At 46.6% G+C, this 11,905-nt stretch overlaps 1 protein-coding gene across 1 annotated transcript in view; it reads left to right on the top strand.

The window, feature by feature from the left end:
- Positions 1-1,016: 1,016 nt before the first annotated feature.
- The window catches only part of LOC121008802 (KAT8 regulatory NSL complex subunit 1-like protein), a 44,152-nt gene continuing 33,263 nt past the window's right edge, over positions 1,017-11,905 (top strand). The window contains exons 1-2 of the mRNA XM_040441496.1: positions 1,017-1,139; positions 10,169-11,202. Coding sequence (XP_040297430.1) covers positions 10,202-11,202 — 1,001 coding nt within the window. The 5' untranslated portion in view covers positions 1,017-1,139; positions 10,169-10,201. The remainder of the gene's footprint in view (positions 1,140-10,168; positions 11,203-11,905) is intronic.

Genomic DNA, 11,905 nt, shown 5'->3' with positions numbered 1-11,905 from the left:
TAAATTCAAATCACCTCACCCATAATAAATATATAAAAAGAGAATCGTATGCACCACCACTTCCCAAGATGCCTGAACTATTAAAATATAAACTTATTTATCCCGTATAGTGCAAAAAAATAAATAAAAATATCAATAAAAACTACAGATTGCCCCACAGAAAATAAGCTCTCATACAGCTCCATTGATGGAATGCTAAAAATAAAATGCATGGGGGTCAAAATATGGCAATGCAAAGAAAAAAAAAAGTTTTTCTGAAGTTTTTTTTTTTTTTGTGTTAAAACACAAGAAAAACTGTATAAATGTGATATCGCTGTAATTGTACTGACCTGGAGAATAAAGGACACAAGTCTGCTTTACCGCATATGGAATGCCCTAAAAACAAAACCCATAAAACTACAGCACAATTGCATTTTTTTTTCCAATTCCACCCCCATTTGGAGTTTTTTCCAGCTTCCCACTATATCAAATACAATATGTAATGGTGTCATTCAAAAGTCCTGCAAAAAACAAGCCCTCAAACCGCTATGTGGAAAAAAAAAAAAAAAGTTATGGCTCCAAGTCAGGTAGTGTAAAAACGAAAAGGCAAAAACGTTAAATCACCAAGGGTTAATCATTTTGGACATATGCATGAAGGAAACTATGAAATCCCCCCCAGTGACGGGAGGAAGCGCTCCGCAGCCGCCGCCGCGCAGGCCCCTGTTCACACGGAGCCGCAGGACGCTGACGCCACATGTCTCATTCATAATATTTACATCACTGGCTGCTTATTTCGCCCGCACCAAGAGCTCCCACTCCTCGCACGTCACCGCACAGATTGCTTATCCCAAGTCACGTAAACACGCCCATCTCCTCAGCTATTGGACGCACGAAAGTCTTCCTGGCCTTCCATTTGCTCTCCACTGACGTTTCTGCCGCGCTCATTTGCATCTTCCCTCTCATTGGTCAGGGACGTTGACTCTCGGCTGTTGATTGGCTGAGTCTCCCGTCTCGCTCGTATTACTTTACTCGCAGCCCCGGGCGGCAGTTGGGCACACTCTTCTCTGAGTGAAAGAAGGTGCTGAAAGTAGAAGGCGCCGCGGGCACGGACACCCCGATCGGCGCGGAGTCAGGCAGCAGAGCCCGGGAGCACCTAGGAGGTGAGTGAGCCTGAGGAGCCGCGGTCAGATTCCCGCTCACATACTTTCACTGTCATCACCCGGGAAGAAAGATGGGGATGGCTGCCCGTTATGTACGCAAGGATCGGGGAAGTCCAGAGTCACCTGATTGCGCAGGGGCGGGGCTTAGGCTGGCATCTATGTAGATTAGGTCCGCGATGTGGCGCATCACGTCACACTTGTGTCCAGTGACCTCATACATGATGGTGCCAGTTAAAGGGGTGTTCTGGAGCTACAAAAACATGGCATCTTCTAGATATAGTGTCTTATCTGTCCATGGGTTGTATCTGGTATTTCAGCTCAGCTACATTTCTGCAGTACCAGACACAACCTGTGGAGGGATGTGGCGCTGTTTTTTGGAAGAAAGCAGCAGCTGGAAAAACTACAACTGACAGACAAAAAGGAGTGAAGTGGAACTACAGGTCCCAGGGCACACTGGTCTAAAGCTCCAGGGGGAAGGGCTTCAGTAAGAGCGGTGATTGGCTGAGAGGCACACTTACTTACTTACTTACACAGACCCTGGTGACAGCGCTCTCTGATGTTTGTCCTGTAGGCGCAGTGATAGAGATATGCCATTGAGGGACTGATTGCTGACGCCCCCACCGATCGCTAGGACAAGGAGAGAGGAGTGCTCCCATAGTCCCATAGTGAGCGCAGGAGACAGAACGTCTACTGAGCCTGTCTCTTGCAGCGAGGAGAGAGAGCGGGGTATGGGAGCACTTCTCTCTCCTCATTCTAGCGACCGGTGGGGGTGTCAGCACTCAGACCCCAAACGATCAAAGCTATTGGTACATCTCTATCTGATATGCAAACTCTGTGACCCTTCCCAGGCTGTGTCCTGGTGAGGAGCGGCTCCTGTGACTAACCCTCCGGTGCTGCGCTCATGTCCAGGAGGTTGTTGTATGTCAGTGTTTTAGGTTCCTGAGCGGAGGAATGTGTCCTGCTTGTTATTGTCACCATTGCTGACACTTCTACCTCCGAGGCTTCTTCTTTAGTCACAGATGTGGAAACGGAGACTTATCATCTGCCTTGAAGATGAATGTAAAAAAATATGTAAGGCTACATTCACGCGGACGTATTTTGTTTCCGTGTCCGTTCCGACTTTTTACCAGATAGGATGCGGACCCCTTCATTTCAACGGGTCCGCCAAAAATGTGGACAGCGCACCGTAGCCCCGCAAAAAAATAAAATAGAACATGTCCTATTCTTGTCTGTTTTGGGGACCGCAAAACACATACGGTCATATGAATCTAGCCTTAGGCCCCTTTCACACGGGCGAGAATTCCGCGCGGGTGCGATGCGTGAGGTGAACGCATTGTACCCGCACTGAATCCTGACCCATTCACTTCAATGGGGCTGTGCAGATGAGTGGTGATTTTCACGTATCACTTGTGCGTTGCGTGAAAATCGCAGCATGCTCTATATTCTGCGTTTTTCACGCAATGCAGGCCCCATAGAAGTGAATGGGGCTGAGTGAAAATCGCAAGCGGATGCGGTGCGATTTTCACGCATGGTCACTAGGAGATGATCGGGATGAGCAACCCCGGACCCCATTAAAGTAAATTCATTGTTATAAGGGAAAATAAAAGCATTCTTAATACAGAATGCTTAGTAAAATGTGCCTTGAGGGGTTAAAAAAATAAAATAAATTACATCCACTTAATCGCGCAGCAGGCATCGTCTTCTTTCTTCTTCTTTCAGGACCTGCAAAAGGACCTTTGATGATGTAATCGCACTCACCACGTAGTGACGTCAGCGCAGGTCCTGCTGAATAAAGGTAGTGACGGATCTGCTAAAAAAAAATAGATGACATCCGTGTGACGTCCGTGTTGCATCCGTTTTTTTGTGGATCCATTGTAACAATTCCCCGTCCTTGTCCACAAAATAGACAAAAGTAGGACATGTATTTTTTTCCAGAACGGACTTGCGGACATACGGATACAGAATGCACACAGATTCATTTTTTTATTTTTTTTTGCGACCCCATTGAAATTAATGATTCCGCATACAGGCCGCAAAAAAAAAAAAAAAAATGGAACGGACACAGACAGAAAATACGTTTGTGTGCATGAGCCCTTATAGGGGAACACACCCTGAAGAAAACACTAGTGGTAAGACACACTGGTCCAGACTTACCTGCAGGATACGCATCACACTTACCAAACTGTTCTACACTCTTCTAAGCATTTTATGTTTTGACTGACGGGGCGGGGCTTCACAGAAGAGGCGTGGCTTTACTTAAAAGGGGGCATGGTTTAAATGCACAGAAAATGCGCATTTTTAGAGTAAAACTACGCCAATTTATAGGTGGTGTAAACAGAATAAATAGTTTTTTTTGTGTATGGGCACTTATTTTTGCTGCGCAGATCAATTTTTGGCGCGTGGACTAAAGTTCTGGCGCACAGACTGAGTTCTAGCATAAATCTGGCACAGGTTTTTATGATACTCCGGATTTATAAAGTTCCATGCGCCTCAATAGTACATTTGTCTAAGGGCTCATGCACAAGACCGTGCGGTTTTTTTGCGGCAATTTGCGGAACGGAACAGGAGGCCCAATATAGAAATGCCTATTCTTGTCCGCAAAACGGACAAGAATAGGACAGGACTAATAATTTTTGCAGGGCCACGGAACGGAGCAACGGATGCGGATAGCACACAGAATCAAAATACGGCCCGTATACGGAACGCAAAAAACGTTCTTGCGCATGAGCCCTTAGACTGTGTGCAAAGAACACCACAAAAAGTCACAAAAACCACAAGTGCCAAAAAAACCCTGCATGCCGTTATTCTAGCATTTTTACCCCGTGTGTGGAGCCTTATCAATGTATTTCTACCATTCTCCAGCATAAATCCTTTGCAGAATATGTATTTGGGCTGAATATGTATTTATGAAGCCCCATCGGACACTGTTGCGGGGCTCCAGGGTCACGCCCACCTGCATTTTCTGACTTTGTTAGGCAGTGCTAAAAAAATATCAAGGAGCCATTGGCTCCTAACCTGAAATTTTTAGTTGCCAAATTTAAAATACAGGGTGGGCCATTTATATGGATACACCTTAATAAAATGGGAATGGTTGGTGATATTAACTTCCTGTTTGTGGCACATTAGTATATGTGAGGGGGGAAACTTTTCAAGATGGGTGGTGACCATGGCGTCCATTTTGAATCCAACTTTTGTTTTTTCAATAGGAAGAGGGTCATGTGACACATCAAACTTTTCACAAGAAAAACAATGGTGTGCTTGGTTTTAGCGTAACTTTATTCTTTCATGAGTTATTTACAAGTTTCTGACCACTTATAAAATGTGTTCAATGTGCTGCCCATTGTGTTGGATTGTCAATGCAACCCTCTTCTCCCACTCTTCACACACTGATAGCAACACCGCAGGAGAAATGCTAGTACAGGCTTCCAGTATCCGTAGTTTCAGGTGCTGCACATCTCGTATTATCTGAAGGCAATTGTCTATGCTGTGAAGATACGAGATGTGCAGCACCTGAAACTACGGATACTGGAAGCCTGTGCTAGCATTTCTCCTGCGGTGTTGCTATCAGTGTGTGACGAGTGGGAGAAGAGGGTTGCATTGACAATCCAACACAATGGGCAGCACATTGAACACATTTTATAAGTGGTCAGAAACTTGTAAATAACTCATGAAAGAATAAAGTTACGTTAAAACCAAGCACACCATTGTTTTTCTTGTGAAATTCCCAATAAGTTTGATGTGTCACATGACCCTCTTCCTATTGAAAAAACAAAAGTTGGATTCAAAATGGCCGACCTCAAAATGGCCGCCATGGTCACCACCCATCTTGAAAACTTTCCCCCCTCACATATACTAATGTGCCACAAACAGGAAGTTAATATCACCAACCATTCCCATTTTATTAAGGTGTATCCATATAAATGGCCCACCCTGTACATATAATGTAGCTGGGATGCTTAGGAGCATGGGGTTTTCTAAGCTTCAGCCCACGCAGTGGGTCCATTCACACGTCCGTATGTGTTTTGCAGATTCACAAATTGCGAATCCGCAAAACACGGACACCGGCAATGTGCGTTCCGCATTTTGCGGACCGCACATCGCCGGCACTCTCATAGAAAATGCCTTTTCTTGTCCGCAATTGCAGACAAGAATAGGACATGTTCTATTTTTTGGCGGATCCGGAAATGCGGATCCGTGAATGCGGATGCGCACAGCACATTCTGACCCCATTGAAAATGAATTTGTCCGCACCTGTTCCGCAAAATTGCGGAACGGATGCGGACCCATTTCGCGTACGTGTGAATGGACCCTTAAAGGGGTTGTGCACTCATTTCCATGACCTGTCAGACTTGCCAGATTCGCGTTGGTAATCCCTAGGTGCTGGGTCCTGGCTCGTTCGCTTCCAGGCCTCCGATGCTTGTCTGCTTTTTCGAGAATCTCATCCAAACAAAAACTTTCCTTGACAGAGTAAGGGCTCATGCACAAAAACGTATTTTTTTTCCGTGTCCATTCCTGTTTTTTTGCGGACCATATGCAGAACCATTCACTTCAATGGGTCCGCAAAGAAAACGGAAGGTACTCCATGTGCATTCCGTTTCCATATGTCTGTATTTCCGTTCTGCAAAAAAATAGAACACATCCTATTATTGTCCGCATTACGGACAAGGATAGTACTGTTCTATTAGGGACCAGCTGTTCCGCAAAATACAGAATGCACACGGATGTCAGACGTATTTTTTGCAGATCCGTTTTTTGCGGACCGCAAAATACATACGGTCGTGTGCATGAGGCCTAAAGCACATAATTTAGATTTGGAGGCTATGTTCTCCTCTCCAACCTTTTAGCCACTAAGAGGCGCTGGGGTACAACCCCTCTTACCCTCACCAGGAGTACAGCACCAAGCTACACTGACACATTGTAACAAACCCACAGCTCTGTCAAGAGGATGGGTTTTCAGCATCTGTACATATGCACTGTGTGTTACTACCTCACTATTTTCAAACTCTCTGCTTGCAGTCAGCCACTGGGACACTGAAAACTTAACATTCTACTTATTACAGCTGAGGTTCCGTTACAATGTATCAGTGTAGATAAAGCATGGCGTTTACCACTTGATTGCAGGTTTTGGATGTAAGCATGAGCGTCTGCATTCACCGACAGCAAGCAGACATCTTCACCCAGCAGACATCTGCAGCGTGTGTCTGCTGGATGAAAGCCTTTTTTTCTTAAAGAGGCAGAGCAGCGGAGGGTCTAGGTGCAAACCATTTAGGTCACCATCTGGAGCACTGTAAGGCCTCTTTCACACGGGCGTCATGGATTTGGGCTAGATAAGATGCGGGTGTGTCGCGGGAAAATGCGTGATTTTTCCGCGCGAGTGCAAAACATTCCCAACGCTGCTCCCTCACAATAGGGTGTTTGTGAACTAATAGTTCTGTCAGTTTGGACCCATCTACAACATGGGGCCACTTTTAATTATTTTTCTAGGGCCATTTTAAGGTCCCAGTCCACCCCTGCTCTGTAGTCATTGCAGTCCATGAACTAACTATGTGTAGGCCATGTAGCTACAGCCCCTGACCAAGTTACAAATCACTGGAGGTTACGATCCCTCAGGACGTGTAGTGCAAACGTTATTTATTAATCCGGGAGAATCCCTTTAACAAAGATGTTCTGTTTCCTCGCTATGTTTTTCGTCAGTGAAACCGTGACCTTCCCTTGTATAAGATCGGTTGTTACCCCAGTGATTTTGAAGGAAATATTTCAATGATGTTTGTCTAAGCGTGCTGTTAATAATAAACCACGTCTGTGTGTGGGTTACACCGGCAGATTACTGTGTGGGATATTTTTGGAACTAATTTTGAACAAGATAATGATGGTTCCCATGCTTTGGGTTCGTCTATAGCAGGGGGGCACAACCTATGGCCCATGATCTCCTTCTGTGACCCCCCCAAACAGTGGCAGATCCAGAGCCTGGTATCGGGAGGGGCACTTCCAGATTATTTTCTGTCCGCCGCCACAGAACAATGGTGCTTATAGAACAGACTACACAGTGTAGAGGTATACTGTATATTGTGGGGCACAGTGTAGCGGTATACTGTATATTGTGGGGCACAGTGTAGCGGTATACTGTATATTGTGTGGCACAGTGTAGCGGTATACTGTATATTGTGTGGCACAGTGTAGCGGTATACTGTACATTGTGTGGCACAGTGTAGAGGTATACTGTATATTGTGGGGCACAGTGTAGGCTATATGTGTATAACAAACATATTTCACATGAAAACTTACAATTACTTGACTTGGCTCTTGGGGATCTCGGACGCCACTTTAACACTTTGACCGGGGGCCCGGCGGAGCTGATGATGTGTTTATCCTAATGAGAAAGATTTCATAATAAGGATTTGGAGAAGGGGCAGAGGGATAGCAGAGCAGGGAGAGGCTGGTGCTGCTACTAGGGGGTCATACCATGGGGGAGTAATAAAGCCCACCGTAATGCCCCCCCAGTAGAAATAATTCTCCTTATAATGTGACAGTGCAAAAAATAGCCCCTTGTAATGCCCCCAGTTGAGCTAATGTCTCCATAGTGCCCACATAATGTGCCAGTATAAAATACCCCTATATAGTGCCCCCAGTAAATGCCTGCATAGTGCTCCTCTCCCCCCTTCCTCCTAGTGCCCCCCATAATGTACCAGTATAAAATGCCACAGTAGATGCCGTCAGTGTCCCCCATAATTTGCAAGTATAAAATACCTCTTCTTAGTGCCCCCCGTAGATGACCCCATAGTACTCCTCTCCTTCCTTCCTCATAGTACCCACCATAATGTGTCCCAGTATAAAATTCTACTGTACAGAGCCCCCCATATAAAACACCCCTTCTTTGTGGCCTCAGTAGATGCCCCTGTAGTGCCCCCAATAATGTGCCAGTAATAACAGCCCCCCCATCATGTGCCAGTAATAACAGCCCCCATCATGTGCCAGTAATAACAGCCCCCATCATGTGCCAGTAATAACAGCCCCCCATCATGTGCCAGTAATAACAGCCCCCCATCATGTGCCAGTAATAACAGCCCCCCATCATGTGCCAGTAATGACAGCCCCCCCTTGTGCGAGTAATGACAGCCCCCCATTATGTGCCAGTAATGACAGCCCCCCATTATGTGCCAGTAATGACAGCCCCCATTATGTGCCAGTAATGACAGCCCCCCCATTATGTGCCAGTAATGACAGCCCCCCCATTATGTGCCAGTAATGACAGCCCCCCATTATGTGCCAGTAACGACAGCGCCCCCCCATTATGTGCCAGTAATGACAGCCCCCCCTCATTATGTGCCAGTAATGACAGTCCCCCCCATTATGTGCCAGTAATGACAGCCCCCCATTATGTGCCAGTAATGACAGCCCCCCCCCCTCATTATGTGCCAGTAATGACAGCCCCCCCATTATGTGCCAGTAATGACAGCCCCCCCATTATGTGCCAGTAATGACAGCCCCCCATTATGTGCCAGTAATGACAGCCCCCCCATTATGTGCCAGTAATGACAGCCCCCCCCTCATTATGTGCCAGTAATGACAGCCCCCCCCATTACGTGCCAGTAATGACAGCCCCCCCATTATGTGCTAGTAATGACAGCCCCCCATTATGTGCCAGTAGAAGAATATACAATTTCCATGCCCGAGAAGTGGCACACATCTCAGCAGCATGGATGGACAAGAACTAATGGACCACTGTGTAACTGTCTCTGGGTCCTCATGTATGAGGAGAATGTGGTCCCTTGACCCATTTAGCACACCAGAAAGGAGTATATGAGTTAGAGAGGTGACCGTCTTTGCATGTGGCTTTTTGCATTGTAGTTTATCGACCTTGTGAAATACAAGGCCCAGTATCGTCAGTGGAGGAGCCACATGCATTCATTGTCTTCCCCAGGGGTGGACTGGACATAGACTCTACAGGGAAATTTCCCAGGCAGCTAACCAAGCCCTCCTCATGGATGCCAGCTGGGTACATAATGATCTGATGCTCTTAGAAAGAGATTTAAAAGAGAAAGCCCTTTAAAGGGGTTTTCTGAGATTTTAATACTGATGACCTATTCTTAGTATAGGTCATCAGTATCTGATTGGTGGGGGTCCATAACCTAGGACCCCCACTGATCAGCTGTTTGAGAAGGCATCGGCACTCCTGTAAGTGCCGCAATCTTCTCTCAGCTTTTCCTAGGCCAGTGACGACACTCTTCGGTCACATGGTCTAGGCACAGCTCAGCCTCATAGAAGCGAATAGAATTGAGTGTGATACCAAGCGCAGCCACTATACAATGTACGACGCTGTGCTTGGTACGCAGGGAGAAGGCCATGACGCTGACAGGAGCCATGGTGCCTTCTCAAACAGCTCATCGGTGGAGGTCCCGGGTGTTGGAGCTGGTCAGCGATCAGATACTGATGACCTATCCGAAGGATAGGTTTCCAGTATTAAAATCTCGGAAAACCCTTGTATTCAATGCTAGGAGCATCAGGTACTCATGCAGCTGGCAAACCACCGCTAGTGCCCTCCTGAGCTCAACTTTATCACTGTCCTCAGAACAATGATACAGTTGAATACTGTGATGAGGGTGGCAGTATTTTGTGCAGTACTATGGCATTTGCATCTGTTGAGGCAGTATTTTGTGCTGCACTGTGGTTTTTGGTTCTGCTGGGGTGGTATTTTGTTCTGCACTACAGTATTGCAGGCCCCATCTTCTACTTTTGTCCCTGCCTACTTGTGTTGGCCCACCTAGCTTGTCAGTTTGGACCTACCTACAATATGGGGTAATTTTTTTTTCCAGGGCCATAGTTCTCAGTCCGCCTATGGTCTTCCCCACCTCTCTCGAGTACCGATGTAGGAGAAGGGGACCACTCTTCTCCCGGTAGTTTTGAGATAGTTTTATCGCAGACCTTGATAATTGTTTAGTATGACAATGTGGCCCTCGTAGCAGAAAGGGGTGTGCCCCCTGTATATAGTGACATCTTCTCATAAGCTCCTGTTGTGTTTTATGTCCTAGAGCCGCTAAAATATACTCCATCCACCAGGAAAGATGACCCCGGCTCTTACAGATACAGCAACACAAGAACCTGGAGTTCGTTTCTCCCCTTCTCTTGGAATAAAGAGCTTGAGCGCCGATCTCAATGTGTATGGGGATAATTCCAAGACCAGTTCCAAAGACAGCAACTCTAGCCTAGCATATTGTGAATCTGCCCTGTGCCTTCAGGAAGACTTTGCCGGCCTGCAGCAAGATGGATCACTTTCTTCTGGACATTACCAAACGGTCTTTGTATTGACCAGCTCGGATATGATTGTACAGGATAATAGTAGCTTTCCATCAAAGACAGAGCAAGATGCTTACAGTCAGAGGTTCCTTGTACAGCACGATGCTCGCCCGTTGCTTACTGAAAGAAAAGTGAAGAGAGAACTTTTCCCAGGTACCGTCAGCAAAGTGCTAGCAGATGTCAACAAGCTATGGGATATATCTGTGATGGAAGATGAAGGGGTACATAGATTGAATGGACGAATAGATGGGGAAAGCCTTGCCATCCCGTTTCCTACTAATTCTGCTTTACCGGACTTTAGGTGCATTTCACCTACGAGAGAAAAACTGCAAAACGCTGTGGATAAGGAAACGGAGGCAAAGTTATTACATCTGAAATGTCTAAATCGGCAGCAGGAGCTCCTAGGTCGTGCTCAGAGGGCCAGGAAGCGCTTACAGGTGCTATTGGCGAAATATGCAGTGGACCATTGTAGCCAACAGATAGGTGGCTTAGTGAAACGCAATATGGAACAGTTCAATGTACCCGGTAGCTCCGCCGGTAAGTCAGGTCCTGGAGTACACTCAGATCCAGATCCGGTAGCAAGATGGACCCGAAGTGCATGCGTTGACTATAAACATGGGGCCAGCTGGGTGTCTCCCACTGCTGCCAGGAGGTTTTCTGTGCCAACCACTGGGATTATAGGCAGTATTCAGCAGGCGTTGGACTCGGACGTTACAGAAAGCAGCTCTGATGAGGACTGGGATGAAAAACCTAAATTTGCTCATGACTGGTAAGTGAAATGTTAAAGGAAACTTGTCACCAGGTTTGTGTAACTATCCACCAGCATGGCTTTATACTGCTGAGGAATGGCGTTCTAAACATGTCCGGTCAGAAGCCTCCCTTGTACCATTAAATAGGTATTCCTATCTGGACGTGTTATATCCACAGGGTAGGCTATAAATGTTCATGGGTGTGTGACCAGCATCTATCTCAAGAATGGGGTGCCAGCACATGGCTGCCGTAAAGGGAGAGAGTTCTATGTATTCACTTCCATGGTAGTTCTGAAAATAAGGAAGCACAGCGTTCCCATAGATATGGAGAGAGACGTGCATGCGCAACCATCTCTGTATTCACCGCGGGCACAAGACAAGACAGACCTAGTTAATGGACATTTTTGTCCAGATGGGAATAACTCTGTTATATTACAGCAGGCATCCTCAAACTGCGGCCCTCCAGCTGTTGTAAAACTACAACTCCCACAATGCCCTGCTGTAGGCTGATAGCTGTAGGCTGTTCGGGAATGCTGGGAGTTGTAGTTTTGCAACAGCTGGAGGGCCGCAGTTTGAGGATGCCTGTATTACAGTCTAATGACACTGAGCTCATGTGCAGTTCGCAGATGAGAACAAGGCCAGTACACTGTGCATGCGCCAGATGCTGCAGGGCTGTTCTCTGGGCCCTTTTTCGGTGATTTACATGCAGCGGTCTCTGCATTA

The sequence above is a fragment of the Bufo bufo genome, chromosome 7 (assembly GCF_905171765.1).
Source record: "Bufo bufo chromosome 7, aBufBuf1.1, whole genome shotgun sequence".
In the NCBI taxonomy this organism is placed as follows: domain Eukaryota; kingdom Metazoa; phylum Chordata; class Amphibia; order Anura; family Bufonidae; genus Bufo; species Bufo bufo.
The sequence above is the reverse complement of the archived record's forward strand: the minus strand, read 5'-3'. Positions and strand labels throughout refer to the sequence as shown.